The sequence below is a fragment of the Vanessa cardui genome, chromosome 5 (genome assembly GCF_905220365.1).
Source record: "Vanessa cardui chromosome 5, ilVanCard2.1, whole genome shotgun sequence".
In the NCBI taxonomy this organism is placed as follows: domain Eukaryota; kingdom Metazoa; phylum Arthropoda; class Insecta; order Lepidoptera; family Nymphalidae; genus Vanessa; species Vanessa cardui.
In genome coordinates, this window is record NC_061127.1 from 4,326,899 (window position 1) to 4,347,609 (window position 20,711).

At 31.9% G+C, this 20,711-nt stretch overlaps 2 protein-coding genes across 2 annotated transcripts; both read left to right on the forward strand.

The window, feature by feature from the left end:
• Nucleotides 1–1,720: 1,720 nt before the first annotated feature.
• Nucleotides 1,721–4,410, forward strand: LOC124529829 (prostaglandin reductase 1-like). Its single transcript, XM_047103750.1, has 2 exons — nt 1,721–1,898; nt 3,281–4,410. Exon 2 carries the CDS (start codon nt 3,311–3,313, stop codon nt 4,319–4,321), a length of 1,011 nt encoding a protein of 336 aa, XP_046959706.1. The 5' UTR covers nt 1,721–1,898; nt 3,281–3,310; the 3' UTR covers nt 4,322–4,410.
• A 6,180-nt stretch (nt 4,411–10,590) lies between these two features.
• Nucleotides 10,591–14,151, forward strand: LOC124529992 (prostaglandin reductase 1-like). The gene is made up of 2 exons (XM_047103961.1): nt 10,591–10,767; nt 13,020–14,151. The coding sequence occupies exon 2, from the start codon at nt 13,043–13,045 to the stop codon at nt 14,054–14,056; it is 1,014 nt and encodes a 337-aa protein (XP_046959917.1). The 5' UTR covers nt 10,591–10,767; nt 13,020–13,042; the 3' UTR covers nt 14,057–14,151.
• The last annotated feature ends 6,560 nt before the right edge of the window (nt 14,152–20,711 follow it).

Here is a 20,711-nt window from a genome sequence, read left to right on the forward strand (position 1 = left end):
AACAGCAACTTATTTTTATATATATAGATAGAATTTTGTATCAAATAAGATCCTTTTTTTACCAATGTATTTTTTACAAACGATTTGAATTTACGAAACGGCAAAGTAGAAAATTTCTGCGGAATTTTATTATAGAAGCGGATACCTTGCCCTGAGAAGGATTTATTGACTTTGCGGAGTCGGAAACTTGGCGTTATAAGCTTATCCATACTCTTAGTGCAAATACAATAATTATCATTGATTTTGAATGATTTGAATCGAAGAAAAATATCATGTCGATAGTTATAATTCGATTAAAAAATATTTTCAACTTATTTACGTTAGTCCGAGAAATTTGATGATCGATACTGTAATGGAACAAATATATAAATAAATAAAAGATAACGACTACCCATTCACTGTGCAAGATTTACAAAATGTAATAACTATGGAGCATATTCCGGATGAAATGACTATTAGAAAATGACTCATAGATCTCTATCACGATGACATTGTTATTGCCAAATAACTTATTTTCGATTATCCTTAACCCTTAACTTTTTATGTTTATAGAAAAATAAGCATTAACTTAATTTTGATATAAAAATAATTTTACGTCCTAATTCGACTCAGTATTTATATTATCAATTTAAAAAATAATCTTCAAGAACACAAATTTCAATACATATACGTATAAACTGTTTTATGTTTGTTATTAGATAAACATTACATTTTTTTTCCATCCACTGTAATGAAAGTCAGAGGGTCGAGGAAAATATATTTTTCCACGAAGAAGATTGATATGCTATCCCCATTGATGTAACTCTCCACCAGGTAGCGCAGCCATGTATAGACTACTACATCGTTCAATGCCTGCCATGAAAACTATTAGTAGAAACATATGTTTTTAAGGTGAAAGTGACTATGTTAGCCCCATCGATAGAACTCGCCATCGGGTGGCACTGCGATTCATAGGCTTTTACATCATTCCACCGATTTTCATGAAAATTTGTATCTACAAGTATATATTCATGGATTGATCATTCCATACGAATCATTAAAAAATTATGTATGTATCAACTTATATACCGATAAACCTATAATTATAAAAATAAAATAAAATAAAAAAATCTATTCAAAAGGCAAATCAACAAACTTCATTGCTGTCGTTTGTCAATAAACATAAAATAATAACTAAAAATATCATTATCTTTACGTAGTATAAAACACTTTTCAATATATGTTTTCTAAAATGTCACGCCAGGAACCAATTACAAACAAAATTAAACAAAATACAATAGTGTTTCAAAATATAATTGTTTAATCAAATGATTATCATAGTATAAAACAAAGTCGCTTACCCTAGACTGCCCCTATGTATGCTTAGATCATTAAAATTAAGGAACGGATTTTGATGCCTGTTTGTCAAGAGATAGTTTGGTTCGAGATTAATGTTATTGTACATATATAATGCATGTACAATATAAGGAAGAAACAAGAAAAATCTGAAGTATATTTTGTATCAGCATTGCACCCGTGCGAAACCGGGGCGAGTCGCTTGTATTGAAATAATTACATACATATAATTTGAAGAATTAAAAAGTATCTACAAACTTAGTTACAAATATAAATTATATTTAATATATTTCTAATACGAAATATTTGTTAATATATTATCAAGTGTATTATATATGAAACCATGGTAAATATGTTTTGTTTACTTGCATGATTCGTTCACAGATCCGTATTAATTGCCGAAAGCGAGAAGTCACGATGAGGTGTGGAGCGTAGAGCATACTACGATGACACAGACTATAATATAAAATGGTACAAAATTGTGAGCGCATCGGAAAAATCGTCAGTCTGCGATAGCTCGCGGAGTCAGTGACTCGTGTGATACTCGAACTTCTAATAAACAGGTAAATCAATAATATTTATTGAATAATCTCAAATCATTTGATAATACAATCATTAGACAGCAAAAATACATTTTTGTAACTTCGTAATACCCGGCTTATTTATTTATATATCACAGAATCTTGATTCACAGATTATTCACACATATTCGATTTTATGTTGATTTGATAAGTCTTGTATATTTTTCGGCGTGTGATATTAGTTTTTAATCGATAAGACATAATATTGTTTACATATCTAATAATAATTTGACGTCTAACAAGGTAATATGATTGAAACTAATTTTATAATTGTTTTTATTTGATTTTATTTTAAATATAACAAGGACATAACTATATATATATATATATATATATATATATATATATATATATATATATATATATATATATATATATATATATATATACAGGGTTATTGGTAATTCGACGTACATCCGATAGGAGGTGATAGAGGTGACTTTTTTGCAATAATTTTTACCCCCATATGCAAAAACGTGATAACTCAAAAATAGTTCACTTTTGAACTATTTTTGAGTTATCACGTTTTTTAGCTTTTTTCGAATTTGTCAAAAATGCAACTTCAAAAATTTATTTAGAAAAAATTGTCCATAATAATCTATTTTTTCGTCTGATTTATAAAATCGAATAAACACTGGATATTTGTGAATATTTTAACAATCATTATCGGCCTTATAAAAATGCGAGACGGAAAACGAAATTATTACAAATCAATCGAAATAAAATGACCAGAAAGGACACTGGTGGAAATTCGTAGTCGAACATGAACGAATTCGTACTAAAGGTCGCTCTTTAAAATTCCCACAAAATTAACTTTAGTTATTAAATAACAACCTATGAAAAAATACTTACTCACCTACTTAACTGACTTACTTTAAACTAATTTAAAATAAAATTTAGAAACAGAAACAGTTCAATAGCTAAGTTATTAATAAGACATTTTGTAATATAACCTAAATAAAGTATTAATAAGCGAATCCGAGAAACTCTCTATGACAGAGCACAGCACACACAGCGTGTTCTACTGTGAATAATGCAGAATTCTATTCTTACCATTTTTCTCACGAAGAAGTCCCTGAAAGGAAAGTTAATTTTATAAATTAGTATTTAAAGCGTAGTCATGTGTGTATCGTATCGTAGCCAAACACAAGAAGCGTAAAGACCAATAAACAACTTCGAAATAGAATTGTCGTGATAGCATTGGTTCGAGAAATCGAATAATCTATTATGCTCATGATGGTTTTGAGAGTTGGTACATTAGAATTTAAATCAATTCAGTAAATAATAATTCGTGACAGTTATGTGTAAAATTATTTATTAATTCCTTTTTTATTTTATTATTAATTCCTTTTACTTTTTTTCAGTGCTGATTAAATCAAAAATCATATATCATCATGGTGAAGGCAAAGAAATATGTTGTTAAAAAATACTTCGAAGGCATGCCTAAAAGGTCGGACTACGAAATAGTAGAATACGAACTACCACCCCTGAAAGATGGCGACGTTTTGGTCAAAACTGAATGGGTCAGCGTGGAGCCCTACTTGCGTTATTACTCTGGGTCTCAGCCGTTGCCGTACGATCAATTTAGTTATCAAGTTGGTATAGTTGAACAATCCAAAGACCCTAATTATCCTGTAGGAAGCCGAATTGTATCCCATAAAGGGTGGTGTGACTATGCAGTGATAAATAAAGCAAAAGATGTCCCGAATCATCACTTAGATGTAACTTATAAGTTACCAGATTTAAAAGGCATGTCTCCGTCGATAGCTCTTGGTACAGTTGGAATGCCTGGAATGTCGGCTTACTTTGCATTTTTGGAAGTTTGCCGACCCAAAGCTGGAGAAACTGTAGTTGTAACCGGTGCAGCAGGAGCAGTAGGCACTGTAGTCGGACAAATTGCTAAAATGAAAGGATGTAAAGTCATCGGCTTCACTGGATCCGACGATAAAGTAAAATGGTTGGAGAAGGAACTCGGATTCGACAAAGCCATTAATTATAAGACCGCCGATATCCAAAAGGAGCTTAAAGCTGCTGCACCTAAGGGAGTGGATTGTTACTTTGATAACGTGGGCGGTGAAATTAGCAGTAAAATAATAGATCAGATGAGTCATAGAGGAAGGGTAGTTGCTTGCGGCAGTATTAGCTCATACAATGCGAAACCAACGCAACAACCAAAAGATACAATTTTAAATGCTATCCTTTTAAATGAGCTTAGAATAGAAGGATTCCATATAAGAAGTTATCTCGACCGCTGGCCAGAGGCCATTGAACAGATGATTACCTGGATAAAGGATGGTCATTTAAAACCAGCGGAGCATGTGACAGTCGGTTTTGACAAGATTTTCGACGCATTCGTTGGAATGTTAGCTGGAGAAAACTTTGGAAAAGCTGTCGTTAAAGTGTAAGGTAGTTTACAGTGGTATTGAAACTATCATCTATAAGTTTTTTAATATCAGTAACGCGTGTTATATAAAATAAATATATTTGTAATTGAAATATTTCGTATTTATTTCACCAATTTAATGTCTTTTGTAAACTACTGTTACTGACAATTAATATTACACGTTCAATTACTTTCTATAATTTATTATGTACTAATGTATTGTTACCACAATTAAATTTATAAGTCTAAAATAAATATTATTTATAGTATTCTATCTGTAAAGGGGTTTCTCTAGAGAATAGAGGTAGTCTCTGGCAATAATACTGTTATAAATTTGCCTAATAGTAATTTTTCCTTGGATGAATTCCTAAATTTTAATATTAGAAATAAACAATTAAAATTTAAAGAACGTAAGGATGTTGTGAGCCTTTCTATTGAACAAACAACAAACTATTGAAATAGCCTGTGCATAGCTTGAGCATGTCATTGTTGTATTCGTATACAGAATCAAATCAAAATCAAAATATACTTTACTCAAGTGGGCTTTTACAAGCACTTTTGAATCGTCATTTAACAATTAAGTGAAGCTGTGACCACCGGTTTGGAAAGTAGATTCTACCGAGAAGAACCGGCAAGAAACACAGTAGTTACTCTTTTTCAACATTAAAAAAAATACAGTTATGTTAGTTAATAAAATTATTTAAATTAATATATCCTGCCTGGAAGTCAACGGGTATTAATTCCACGCTTTTTTATCATCTACAAAATCTTGTATCGAATAATACGCCTTTTTTACCAATGTATTTTTTATAAACGATTTGAATTTACGAGATGGCAAAGTTAAAAATGTCTGCGGAATTTTATTATAGAAATGGATACCTTGCCCCAAGAAAGATTTATTGACTTTGCGGAGCCGGAAACTTGGCGTTATAAGCTTATCCTTACTTCTAGTGCATATACAATGATTATCACTGATTTTATCAAAGTGCTTAATGTTACTGTGAATATACATGATATTGTTGTCGCAACAGTGAGTATTCCTACTCTGTTAAAAACATCCCGAAGAGAGTCTCTAGCTCCAAGATTATAAGTAAACCGGATTGCTCTCTTTTGTAAAATAAAGACAGTTTTCCTGGGCTGATGTTGAGGATAATGAAAGTCACTAACTGGTTCACGATTTATTAACAAGACGGTACAATTATAAGGACTGTGACGCAATTGATAGACACTCTGTTTTACATATGCAATGCTTCGACTTTTATACATGATATATGCCAAAGGATATGAAATACACAGATGTGAAATATTTTAGTCATAGAATATGTAACTTTATTAACTGTTTACTTTCATACCTATGTGCATATACGGCACAACAGATTCAATATTTGCAGCGTTACCCCAAAGTAATATGTCATATGACATAATACTGTGAAAATAACCAAAATAAACTAAACGAGCGCGTGTGCTGCGGAGCTGAGTCTTCCTGTTAGGGACGACAAATGGAGTCCCCACTGAAGTCTGGAATCCAATTCTATTCCCAAGAACACCGTAGTATCGGCTACATCAAGCGGGCCACCGCTTAAAGATATATTATAATTTTGCCTCCTAACATTGGGTAGGGTAAAAACTACACATTTTGTTTTTTGGGTATTCAAAATCAAATTATTTACTTTAAACCAATCTTGTATCTGTGATAAGGCACCGTTAACATCGTCATAGTCAGTTTTTTTCCTGTCAACCTTAAAAATCAGTGAAGTATCGTCAGCAAACAATACTATATCACAAATACCTTTAACAAAGAAAGGAAGGTCATTTATATATACTAGAAGTAGAAAGGGACCCAAAATTGAAACTTGTGAAACACCCATTTTTAACGTAGATCCAGTAGACTTTATTCCTAACTTGCTGGATTCTTTGACTTAAGTATGAAGCAATGAGATCAAGAGCCCTACCTTTAACGCCCTAATATTTGAGTTTATAAAGAAGCGTCTCGTGTTCTACACAATCAAATGCTTTAGATGAATCACAGAATACTCTAATAGCATTCTGTGATTTCTCCCAAGCATTGTAAATATGCTTAAGAAGTGCAATTCCCGCATCAGTTGTTGATCGACCTCTGGTAAAACCAAATTGCTGCTCACTATGAAAAATGGTATTAGTACCAAAATGGATAAGAAGTTGAAATTGAATTTACAGAACTCCTAGTGGGATATTTGAAGCATTTGAGAAAATATTGGAACGTGAAAAAATATATTTAATCAGGTATTTCTCTAAATAACGATATTCTATTTCAACACAAATCAGGCATCGCCAAAAAACAACTTTTAGCCGTTTGAATGCGATTATTGTGTTTCGAAACTTATTGATTCTCTAAAACACACGATATTTTGCCAGAAGAATATATAGAATGTATTTAATTTTAGTAACGACTAATTTATAATATCTATGAATTATTATTCAGTGTCAGTATGTCCCCACTTGGGTTCATCTCGGCTCGAGAATTCCCGGAAAATCTTTTAGTTTTGTTCCCGGGAAATCAAGCTCGAGAAATGTCGACAACTCGAGAAATCATGTATATAGATATCTATATAGATAGAAATTAAATCGCCGTGTGTTGTGTTGCGTGGTGGCGCGGGCCGAAGCTCAGCGTCAACCTCAGATTTCGCTGCAAGAACTCTGCGGGATCGTTTTTACACGTTCATTCGTGTTTCGACTCTAGCCAAGTATAGTTTATGTAGTGAGTGTTTCACAGATTACGCTATTTTATTATTTTATTTATTATTATTATATATTTTTTATCTTTTAAATTTAAATCAAACAGGTAAGTCTTTTCACTGTTATTGACACATCATGGCTTTATTATTTATATTATTTTTATCAATAATAAAATCTAAATATGATCATAAATTTTACTAGGTATACGGGTGGATGAAGGTGGCTGGATGTGGGAGGAGGAGAACCAAGAAGCGTGGCGCGCTTTGGGGGAGGCCTATGTTCAGCAGTAGACAGCAATAGGCTCATGATGATGATCTTAAATTTAACTAGGTACGAGTACCTAACTGTTTCTTTCTATTATTTTTTAGTGAAATTGTAATACATAAAATAACTAACGATACATTAATTATACTACTTAGTCTAATTATATTTCCTATTTGTTTAAAACAACAACACACGAGACTTTGTTTTTAATTATTCTGATATGTTTTTCTTAAATAAGTAATTTAAAATTAATTAATGTGTTATTTTAAATTTGTGAGACGAATATTGCCAGTTTTGTTGTGTGGGTATTACATATTAATCTAAGGGCTTATTATTAACTTGAATTACGTTTGTTATAAATTTTACCGGAACGTCCCTATAAAAGTAAAGATGGAATCATCAAAAGTATGGAAATATTAAAAAAAAAAGGAATCTGCAAATGCTCAATTTCATTATTATACTAGCGGGTTGGTGAGACATTTAGCACATGTGCATAAATCAATATTACTATAGGCGGTTCTGGTTCTGTGATTATAATTATGTGTCTGAATAATATTATTTATGTATTTTTAATTTTAAAAATTATTCTATGTGATTAATGTTTTTGAATCAAATCAAAATTAAAATAAACTTTATTCAAGTAGGCTTTTACAAGCACTTTTGAATCGTCATTTTACAACCAAGTGAAATTACTACCGGTTCGGAAAGAAGATTCTACCGAGAAGAACCGACAAGAAACTCAGTAGTTACACATACAATGAATATAATCAATAAAAGTTTTGTATAGTTGTTATATATGGAAATAGAGTGATCGAATCGTAGGTTTTTGTATAGAATACATATACAATATAGTGAAGAAACAAGAGAAAATCTGTAGTATATTTAGTATAAGCATTGTACTCATGCGCTAGTATTTAAAAAATTACACACACATATTTTGTAGAATTAAACAAGTACCTACATACTTGGTTACAAATATATGTTATATTTAACATTTTCTAATACGAAATATTTGTTAATATCAATTAAGTGTATTAAATAAATGTTAACAATTTTTTTTTCAACTTGAAAAAGGAGGTGGTTATCAATTCGTCTGTATTTTTTGTCTTTTTTTTTAAAAAAAAAATTTATCTTTGTTACCTTATAACTTTTTACTGGGTGGACCGATTTTGATTTTTTTTTTGTTTGAAAGCGAGTGTTTTCTGTGTGGTCCCATTTAAATGTATGTGCGCGATAAACAGGTGAATAACTTATTCACCACGTTATTGATTTTTCATTTGAAACGGTTTCTGCAATAGATGTCATAAAAGTATTTAAAACTATAAATATTAAAAAAACTAACGACATATGGGGCATTTCGGTAAATTTTTTTAATAACATCATATACGATATTGCTCCGTATATAGCAGTAATTTTTAACAAGAGTTTGGACACGGGTTCATTTCCTAACTTGTTAAAATGTAGTAAAGTTTTACCACTTTTTAAAACTGGAAACAGAAGCGATCCCGGTAATTACAGGCCTATTTCAATACTCCCATCCTTAAGTAAAATTTTCGAAAAAATTATTTTAAATCAACTTCTCGTCCATTTGCTATTTTTCATGGTGAGCAATTCGGTTTTAGAAGAGGTCGCTTGACAACTGATGCGGGAATTGCGCTTCTCAAACATATTACGATGCTTGGGAGAAATCACAGAACGCTATTGGAGTATTCTGTGATTTATCTAAAGCATTCGATTGTGTAGAACACTAAACGCTTCTTTATAAGCTCAAATATTACGGTGTTAAAGGTAAACCTCTTGATCTCATCGCTTCATATTTAAGTCAAAGAATCCAGCAAGTTTTCATTAATGGAATAAAGTCTTCTGGATTTACGTTAAAAATGGGAGTTCCACAAGGTTCAATTTTGGGTCCCTTTCTATTCCTAGTATATATAAATGATCTTCCTTTCTATGTTAAGGGTATTTGTGATATAGTGTTGTTTGCTGACGATACTTCGCTGATTTTTAAGGTTGACAGGAAAAAAAATGACTATGACGATGTGAACGGTGCATTATCACAGATACACAATTGGTTTACAGTAAATAATTTAGTTTTGAATGCTAATTTAGTTAGCAAGCAAAATTATAATATATCTTTAAATGGTGACCGTCTTGAAGTAGCTGATCTTACGGTGTTTTTAGGAATAGAATTGGATTCCAGACTTCAGTGGTATTCTCATTTATCATCCCTAACAGGAAGACTCAGCTCCGCAACATACGCGGTTAGAAAAGTTAGACAACTAACTGATATTGATACCGCTCGTTTAGTTTATTTTGGTTATTTTCACAGTATTATGTCATGTAGCATATTACTTTGGGGTAACTTTGGGTGCAGATATTGAATCTGTCTTTATTTTACAAAAGAGAGCCATTCGGTTTATTTATAATCTTGGAGCTAGAGACTCTCTTCGGGATGTTTTTAACAAAGTGGGAATACTCACTGTTGCGTCGCAATATATTTACAACAATATTATGTATATTCACAGTAACATTGATCACTTTGATAAAATCAGTGATAATCATTGTATGTGCACTAGGAGTAAGGATAAGCTTATAACGCCAAGTTTCCGACTCCGCAAAGTCAATAAATCTTTCTTGGGGCAAGGTATCCGTTTCTATAATAAAATTCCGCAGAAATTTTTAACTTTGCCGTTTAGTAAATTCAAATCGTTTGTATACATTGGTAGAAAAAGCATATTATTCGATACAAGATTTTATAGATGGTAAAAAAGCGTGGAGTTAATACCTGTTGAATTCCAAGCAGGATACATTAATTGAAATAATTGTATTTAATTAACATGACGTTGTATTTTTTAAATGTTAAAAAAGAGTAACTACTGAGTTTCTTGCCGGTTCTTCTCGGTAGAATCTACTTTCCGAACCGGTGGTAGCTTCACTTAATTGTAAAATGAGGATTCAAAAGTGCTTATAAAAGCCTACTTGAATAAAGTTTATTTTGATTTTGACTCAAATTTGCGCCAACCAATTTTGATGATTCTTTTTTTATTATAAAGCATATACTTCAAGGGCATTTTGATGAAAGTTTAGTTAGGATCTGAGTATAGAATCCATGACAAAGTAACGGAACGGAGGGGAACGAAACAATTCTAAGGAGAACGTCAACGATACCCGGCAGAATCTTTTATTTATAGGTTATTTGGATTGTTAAAATTTGTATTTATTATAAATATAATGCGTATTTTTGCGCTATCATTCATTTTTTCGATAAGTAGACAGATAATAGCAGGTACTCGAATGATTCATTCACAGTTCCGTAGTTAGTTGTCGAAAGCGAGAAGTCACGATGAGTTGTGGAGTGTGGAACATACTACAATGACACAGACTATAATATAAAATGGCACAAACTTGTGAGTGCATCGGCAAAATCGTCAGTCTGAGATAGCTCGCGGAGTCAGTGACTCGTGTGATACTCGAACTTCTAATAAACAGGTAAGTCAATAATATTTACTACTTAATGTGTAATTATATAAGTATCTTTAATCTCGGTTTGTATTTTGAATCTTCGTAATAACCGGCTTGTTTATTTATATATCACGCAGTGGGAAAATATTCGGTTTTAACTTTAATTTGATAAATCTTGTTTATTTTTTTGGCGTGTAATGTTTGTTTTTGATAGATAAAACATAATATTATTTACATAACTATACTCCAGCCACATTCGATCTGGAATTTTTGTAAACAAACCTTGAGTCATCATAATTAGGGTTGATACACTCTTAATAAAAAATAATAATTATTATAATTACAACCATATTCATTATAACGCAATTTCCTGTTTAAACACAAAAATTTTAATTTAATACAGTATCCAAAAATTTTATTTAGCCGGTCAATACATAATTTATATGACAATTAGCTTAAAATAAAAGTTTAAAAATCTTTAATTACCACTATATTATTACTACAAAACTAACAACCCTATATTTTAATACTGACGTAAAGAAATCGCAGGTTTATAACATTTGGAGTGATTTTTTAAGCAATTGACAGATTTAGGAAGGTATATAATAGCGATACAGGCTCTTTGTAATTGGTGGTGTATATTTTTGGTCATATTATAATGGCAGTATAACCACAACAGGTTAAGAATGTTAACATTGCACACAACGTTTCATTACACACAGATTAAAAAAGACATCTTGTTTTGGCTAGCATAAATATAGAACTATAATCACTGTTTCAACCACATATATTTAGAATTTCTTCTAATATATATATCACATAAAATTTAAGAAATTTTATTGCGGTTACATTTTAATTAAATTAAAAAAATATTTTTTTAACGCAAATAAAGTTAAACGAAACGTAACTACGTAATTTTGTTGCATTATACGCCCGCCATAATGTTTGTTTTGTTGTTAGCTTTGCTTACAATTCGCGACTGATATCATTTTAAAATTGGAAGTATTATTTTTGAGATCTACATTATTCTAGATGTTCCTAAGTATTATAATTATAACCAAGAATGCGCTTAGTCCTTTTTCTTAAATATTTTATTATTAATCATCAATTTTAATTTTTATTTACATCAAAAATAATTGTTGTACATATTTCTAAAAATGTTTTGAGCATCTGCGTGACGTTGGTTGCTAAGCAACGCTTTGTTATAAAACATTCCACATCGAATTTGGCTGGAGTATAATTATAATTTGACGTCTAAGAAGTTAATAAGACTGAAACTAATACAACGATTGTTTTTATTTGATATTTTATTTTATACACTTAATATATATATTTTTAGAACCGAAAGTAGGAAGTAGGCTAACCTCTAAAATAATTATCTTTAAGTTACAATAACAATCACTCTACCACAAAAGAAAAACATTCAGTATACAACTCAAATTCATATTACACAGTAATAATCATAATGGCAATCCCAATGTGTCAGCCGCAAATCTCCCACCTCTTTTTTAAGCGAAGTTGTGTGACTTGACGCAGATGTTGCTTTTTTATTCCAACTATATATACATACATATAACGAAGTCAGTCATCAACTCGTTATCAGACATGATGATATTCAAAATATAAGTAGTCGTTCACATTCGTGACGTCTTTCTTTCGATATTCTTTCAAATATCCCTTTTTTTGCTGTCATGTGTTCTACGTCATACTGACGTCACCAGTATATACGATAAATAATAAATAAATCCTTATTAGATCTTTTGACGCTTCGACATATTTGTATAATTATCTACTTGTTGTAAGGTGAAGCGTAAAGGGTACTTTATTTGGCTTACCGCAAGTGTGTATCGTTTTGTAATGTAATATACGAAGCAGATTGAAGTGTTTTTCAAGAGACTCGTTTAAGTAACATTAAAGTTTTTCAGTTTTCATTTTAAAAACTATATAACTACTAGTTTACCGTGTATTTTATATTTTTGTTAAAAGTTCATTAAATTATAAATTTATCACCAACAAACCAAATACAATTTCCTGATTTTCCTAGAAAGATCTTTGAGTCATTCTATAATATACCAATAACCTATTATCCGAGCACAAGAGGCGTAAAGACCAATAAACTTCGAGATCGAGTTGTCGTGATGACATTGGTTAGAGAACTCGAATAATCTATTGTGTTCATTGTGGTTTTGAAAACATTAGAAATTAAATAAATTCAATAAATAATAATTCATGACATTCATGTGAAAAATTACCAATTAATTCCTTTTACTTTTTTTCAGCGCTGATCAAAAATCATACTACCATGGTGAAGGCAAGAAAATATGTTGTTAAAAAATACTTCGAAGGCCTACCAAAAAGGTCTGATTACGAAATAGTAGAATACGAAATACCACCTCTGAAAGATGGCGAAATTTTGGTCAAAACTGAATGGATCAGCGTGGATCCCTGCTTGCGTATTTATCATCGGGTTCACCCGTTGCCGTACGACCAATTTAGTTATCAAGTTGGTATAGTTGAACAATCCAAAGACCCCAAATATCCCGTAGGAACCAGAATTGTATCCAATGAAGGGTGGCGTGACTATGCAGTGATAGATATGGCAAAAGAGGCATCGGATAATATTTTAGATGCAAAATATAAGTTACCAGATTTGAAAGGCATGTCCCCGTCGATAGCTATTGGTACAGCTGGAATGCCTGGAATTTCGGGTTATTTTGCATTTTTGGAAGTTTGCCAGCCCAAAGCTGGAGAAACTGTAGTCGTAACCGGTGCAGCAGGAGCAGTAGGTTCTGTTGTCGGACAAATTGCTAAAATCAAAGGATGTAAAGTCATCGGTTTCGCTGGATCGGACGATAAAGTAGAATGGTTGGAGAAGGAACTCGGATTCGACAAAGCCATTAATTATAAAACCACCGATATCCAGAAGGAGCTTAAAGCTGCCGCACCTAATGGAGTGGATTGTTACTTTGATAACGTGGGCGGTGAAATGAGCAGTATAATTATAGGTCAGATGAATAAAAGAGGAAGAGTAGTTGTTTGCGGCAGTATTAGCTCATACAATGAGGATCAAACGCAACTACCAAAAGCTACGATTTTACAACCATCTATTCTTGCAAATGAGCTTAGAGTAGAAGGATTCGTTGTAATGAGTTGGCTCGACCGCTGGCCTGAGGCCATCGAACAGCTGATTACCTGGATAAAGAATGGTCAATTAAAACCAACGGAGCATGTGACAGTCGGTTTTGACAAGATTTTCGACGCATTCGTTGGAATGTTAGCTGGAGAAAACATTGGAAAGGCTGTCGTTAAAGTGTAAGGTAGTTTACAGTGGTATTAAAACTAACCCACATAAAAGTATTTTAATATCTGTTACGCCTGCTATTTAAAATAAATATATATTTAAATGAAATATTTCGTATTGATTTCATTAATGTAATGTCCCCTGTTTACTATCTGTTACACAGTTATTGGTATATTTGGAGCCGGTGTCAGCCACGGTGCCCTTGCCCCAACAATCAAAAAAAAGAAGCGATACGAGCCCCTTGATTGATCCAGTATATTATTGTGTAAAAGCTAATTTGTAAAAACATATTTGTTAAAGTATTCTCGTATTGTTTTTTGTCGGTTTTTCTTTTTGTTAAAATTTTATTTATTTTTTGATTTTAAGTGAAGCTGATGTTGACTAACTATTTTTTTTTAATATGGATAGATTAAGCGTTCCGTTTATATGAGTCAGAAACTACGTCGAGGACAATTTCAAAGAAAACTTGCGAATAAAGCAAAAATAGACTTTCGAAAATGCGGATTTAATACGTCACGCAGCGTAAACTACAAGGATCCTTCGAAAGAGCTGTAATCGAACTCAACAAAAAAACTTTGAAAAAGACCAACTATATTTCGTACATCATATGACATCACATCACATACACAAAATTTGATTAAAGATAATAAGAAATTCTGCCCCATATCGCACCCTAACTGCGAGCCGTATAGGAGTTCCATCACTACATAGTATAAAACAAAGTCGCTTTCTCTGTCCCTATATCTTTAAATCTACGCAACGGATTTTGATGCGGTTTTTTTTAAAAGATAGTGTGATTCAAGGGGAAGGTTTGTGTATATAATACATGAACAATATAGTAAAGAAACACTGATAATTTTAGAAGTTTGCGATGTGATGTCGTATATAAACAAATTCTGTAGTATATTTAGTATCAGTATTGCACCCGTGCGAAGCCGGGGTGGTTGCTAGTTGATTAAAATATTCGACTATGATAATTACATAAACATAACCACATTACGGAAGGTGACTCAAATACCCAAATAACCTATAAATAAAAGATTCGACCGAGTATCGCTAACGTGCTCCTCAGAATTGTTCCGTTCCCTTCCGTTCCGTTATTTTGTCATGGATCCTGTGCTCAGAACCTTACCAAACTTTCACCAAATTACACTTGAAGTATATATTTTATAATAAAAAAGAATTATCAAAATTGGTTAACGTGATTTTCAGTTATTCACCTATTCGTCGCGTATATACATAATGCAAATTTAAGATTTATGTCGTTTTCACATAGATACCATCATCGGAAAAAAAAATAAAAAAAATGGGACCCACGGGAAGCACTACCTTTCAAACGAAAAAAAATTTATCAAAATCGGTCCACCCAGTGAAAAGTTATGAGGTAACAAACATAAAAAAAAAAAAAAAAAATACAGACGAATTGATAACCTCCTCCTTTTGGAAGTCGGTTGATAACTTATAAATAAAAGATTAGGCCGAGTATCGTTAACGTGCTCCTCAGAATTGTTCCGTTCCCTTCTGTTCCGTTACTTTGTCATGGATCCTATGCTAAAAACCTTACCAAACTTTCACCAAACTATCCTTGAAATATATCCTTTATAATAAAAAAAGAATCATCAAAATTGGTTACACAATTTTGAGTTATTCACCTATTTATCGCGCACATAGATAATGCAAATTTAAGACTTATGTCGTTTTCATATGGATGCCATCATCAGAACTAGATAAAATTAAAATGGGACCCCACGGGAAGCAATACCTTTCTAACAAAAAAATTATGAAAATCGGTCCACCTAGTGAAAAGTTATGAGGTAACAAACATAAATAAAAAAAAAAATACAGACGAATTGATAACCACCTCCTTTTTGAAGTAGGTTGAAAAACAAATCTATTCAAAAAGCAAATCAAGTAACTTCATTTCTGTCATTTATCAATAAACAAAATATTATAACAACAATTATAATTATACTTTTAAGATAAGATATAAATCTAAATATAGATGTAAATATTCGTCATCGCCGAGCGTAAAATATTAAGGTCGGGGCCTTGAAATTTGGTGAGTAGGATCGTTGTATTGAGTAGAATTTGCAAAATTCCTTCCTTAGTGGGTGCTCAGGCAGGAGTTTTAAAAATTCTGCAACTAAAGTGGTGAAACAGGGGTTGAACGTTCGTATAATAGGAAGTCCTTCATTTTTTTAATTTAGAAACATAAAAGCTTATTTATGGATATTCTGGATATTCTACTCCTAAGAAGTAGTCTTGAAGTCCGTCATTTCTTAAGTTAGAAGATCAGTAATATTATTGGTACGCCAATAATATTACTGAGGGAAATTAAGACGTCCGAAATTATGCAACGGATAACCAGTTTAATAGTTGGCACTCCGTCGTATTGTCTTAAAGGCTAAGATTATCACTGGATGATGTATGGGTGAGAAACAGTGAACCTACCTTTAATACCTTCAGAATACCTTTTTAAATAGAAAAACGCACTTAAAGTCGGCTTTACCATTAAAAGTAATAAAGTACATGGTCAAATCTTTCAAATGACTGGAGTAGACCTAAGGCGAGTTTTATTATGATGTTAAGGAGCAGTCTGGTGAATCGAGCCCACGAAAGTTGAACAACAAATGTGGTTTACAGAGAGCCATTTGAAAATAGCCTGTTAAATTATTTATAACCAATTTCCACGCGAGCAAAGCCGCGGGCAACAGCTACTCTTACATATAATGAAATCGTAACTGATGGAAATCTGCACATAGATAGCAAGATATTTGAAACAAATGTAGTGGGGATATAGATCACAAAAATGTGATTTTTTGAATTTTTTCATATCTGTTCTTTGTTGCCGCTAATCTTGAAAACGGCTTTACTAATTTGGATGCATTTAGCCTTTATTTTATAAAATCGGTTCTCAAATCAAAAAATATGTCAATTAAAAAAAAATACATTAAAATATATTTTTTTTGCATAAATGTCGTCAAGTTGATTTGTTTGAAACTTTTGTTAACTATTGTCTGTGAAACGCTTATTCTGTTATTAGTGGAGCGCACAGAAATTTTGTCCTCGGAAAATGGTTACAGTGAATGAATTTGTTGGTTGAGGTGGCATTTTCTTTTTTATAATGTAACTCGCAAAGTTTACCAAATTTTTTTTTAATTATTTACTAATGTGTGTATATTGTATACGTACAATTTGACTCGAATAGGTACAGAAAATAATCATTTGGATATACTTGTGTTTATAAAGGGTCGTAGAGACGTTGGACAGCTATTAGAACGAGAACGGGAAGATGAGAGGGAAGGTTGAAAGGACTTTGGGTTCAAGCTGCAACGTGCAACGATACGGAAGTTTTCTGCATAGCCAAGTTATAAATGACACGTATCCTGTATATGTTGTTTATTTAAAAGTGAAAATTGTATGATTTTACGACAATTTGTTAAATGTTGCTAACGGAAATTTTAGTGGAGGCGATTTTCCGCTGTTGCACTTCTGTTCAAGATTTGATTTTATTTCTTCGTGTGGTAATAAGGTTTTAAATTAAAAAAACTGCAACTAATGCGAAATAATTGGATTTTTTTTATGACATAGGTGGCAAACGAGCAGGAGGCTCACCTGATGGAAAGTGACTACCATCACCCATGGACGTCTGCAACATTTGGGGGCTTGCAGGTGCGTTGCCGGCCTTTAAGAAAGGAGTACGCTCTTTTCTTGAAAGTTCCCATATCGTATCGGTTCGGAAAAACCGCCGGTGAAAGCTGGTTCCACTGGTTGGTGGTTGTGAGAGGCAAAAAATGTCTAAGAAATCACGCTGTTGTTGATTTTCGGACATCAAGGCGGTGCGGCTGAAAATTAGAATTTTGGCGAGATGTCCGAAGGTGAAATTCAGCAGCCGGGAATAATCCGAACATTTCCTCAGAACATGGATAATTGGTAGATGATTGAAAGTAAACTAAAGTAACAAAAATAGGTACATATATAAAAATAAATAAAACGCATTAAATATTGTTATTTTATTTATTATAGGTTTAAAAAAAAATTAAGACGAATTGATAACCTCCTCCTTTTTGAAGTCTGCTGAAAATGGCATGACTGACAAGCATAGTTGCTTACTATGTGAAAAATCAGGTTCATCATCCGAAACGAACGCACGTTTGAGTGAAATTGTAAAAATAAGCAGAGGAGTGTAAAAACGTTTTTCCAGTAGGTGTCGGCGAAGTTTTCAGTTAAACTCCAATATTCAGTTGCAAATACAATATATTTTAAATATCACTTTATACTGTAATTAGACTTTACAACACTGTTGACGTTGTTTTATGGTAAAACTCCAATGTTCAGTTGACAATCACTATATTTTTTTTAAATATAACTTTAGACTTTTAAACAGACTTTTCAAAAATCAGCTTCCCGCGTCCACGTCTCCAAGATGGCCGATTTGAATGACGCGCGCCGCCAAGCGGCCACCAGTGTGACCAGTTGATAAAAACATTTTACTAATAAAGTTACGTATTAAAGAAAACCTTACAGGAGTAACCATTTTAAGAGTTGCTTCGAGCGAACGATTGGATGGATTATTACCTCACCAGCAAACTAAATTTGTTATGCCCATGGAAGTTGTTGTCAAAAATATATTGAAATTTATAAGAAAAATCAAAAGCTTCGATGGGAAAAAAACGTGTTTTGTGAGCAAGATGATACAGCAAATTGAATAAAAATCGGCGAATACAAATTTCATACGTCAGTACTGCAACTTTGAGTAACTCCATTATCAATTTTATAGCCGTACAGATAATTGACTATTATCGCGAAATTCATGAAAGAATGCTGTCATAACAGATTTACAGACACTCGAAGCAAAATATCATGTCGATTGTTATAAATCGATTAAAAAATATTTACGTTAAAAAGGAAATTAGTCCAAGAAATTTGATGATCGATACTGCAATGGAGAAAATATATAAGTACATAAAAGATAACGACTGCCCATTCACTGTGCAAGAGTTAAAAAATGTCCTAACTACAGAGCATATTCCGAATGAATAGACTATTAACTATTATAAAGAAAATGACTCGCAGAACTCTATCACGATGACATTGTTATTTCCAAATAATTTATTTTCGATTATCCTTAACCCCACTTTTTATTTTTACAGAAAAATACGTAAATTAATAAATATAATTAACTTAATTTTGATATTATTTATATTTTATTAGTTTACGGTCTAAATCGCCTCATTTTTAAATTGATAATTTCAATACTCTAAATTATCAATTTAAATTGTAATCATCAAGAGCACACATTTTCAATACGTAAACTTTTTTATGTATATTATTAGATAAACATTACATTTTTTTATTTATTTTTTCATCCACATCCACTGCAATGAAAGTCAGAGGGTCGAGGAAAATATATTTTTCCAAGGGAATTGTATGGTATCCCCATTGACATAACTCGCCCCCAGGCGGCGCTGCGGTGTATCGATTTCGACAACGTTCAATCGACTGTCAGGAAAATTTTGTATGCACATGTCATTTTTTAAGGAGACAGTGACTATGTTATCCCCATCGATAAAACTCGCCATCAGGTGGCACTGCGATTCATAGGCTTTTACACCAATTGACCGATTTTCATGAAAATTAGTATCTACAAGTATCTATTCATGGATTGATTATTCCATACGATTCATTAAAAATGTATGTATGTACAACTTATAATAATAATAATAATAATAAATACTCTTTATTGTACACCAATAATAAAAAACAAGGCAAATGGGTAAGATGTTGAGTAGATGTACAAAGGCGGTCTTATCGCTACGGTAGCAATTTCTTCCAGACAACCTTTGGGCATAGGACTGAAAAAATAAATGGAAGCGGTTTGGAGGCGTACAAAAGTTATAAATTAATTGACTAAAATATATTACATGCGAATCAATATATATCAATATGGAAAAAATATATAAATATATAATAATAGATATAAATGAAATATATACATACATACACATGCACATACATACACATACACATATATACATATACATATACATATACATACATATTAACAAAAGTGTCAAATAAGTTATGACGTATTAAGCGACAAGTAATGTTCTTTTAAGTATTTCTTGAAACAGGTGTGGGATTGCGCTTTTCTAATGCTAATAGGAAGGGAGTTCCAAAGGTATATACAAAAGTATATACCGATAAACCTAAAATTATAAAATAAAATAAAAAAAATCTATTCAAAAAGCAAATCAGCTAACTTCATTGCCGTCATTTGTCAATAAACATAAAATAATAACTAAAAATATCATTATCTTTACGTAGTACAAAACACTTTTCAATATATGTTTCCTAAAATGTCACGCCAGGCTTAAACAAAATACAATAATGTTTCAAATGATTATCACCATTACGCAGTATAAAACAAAGTCGCTTACCGTAGACTATCCATATGAATGCTTAATAATTACATACATATAATTTGTAGAATTAAAAAGTATCTACATACTTATTTACAAATGTATATTATATTTAACATATTTCTAATACGAAATATTTGTTAATATATTATCAAGTGCATGTTGCATATTGCAGTTATATGAAAACGTAGTAAATATATTTTGTTTACTTGCATGATTCGTTCAAAGTTCTGTATTCACTATCGAAA

What these genes read in the sequence shown, in the direction of transcription:
- LOC124529829 (XM_047103750.1), top strand. Translation starts at nt 3,311, where the DNA reads ATGGTGAAGGCAAAGAAATATGTTGTTAAAAAATACTTCGAAGGCATG.
- LOC124529992 (XM_047103961.1), top strand. Translation starts at nt 13,043, where the DNA reads ATGGTGAAGGCAAGAAAATATGTTGTTAAAAAATACTTCGAAGGCCTA.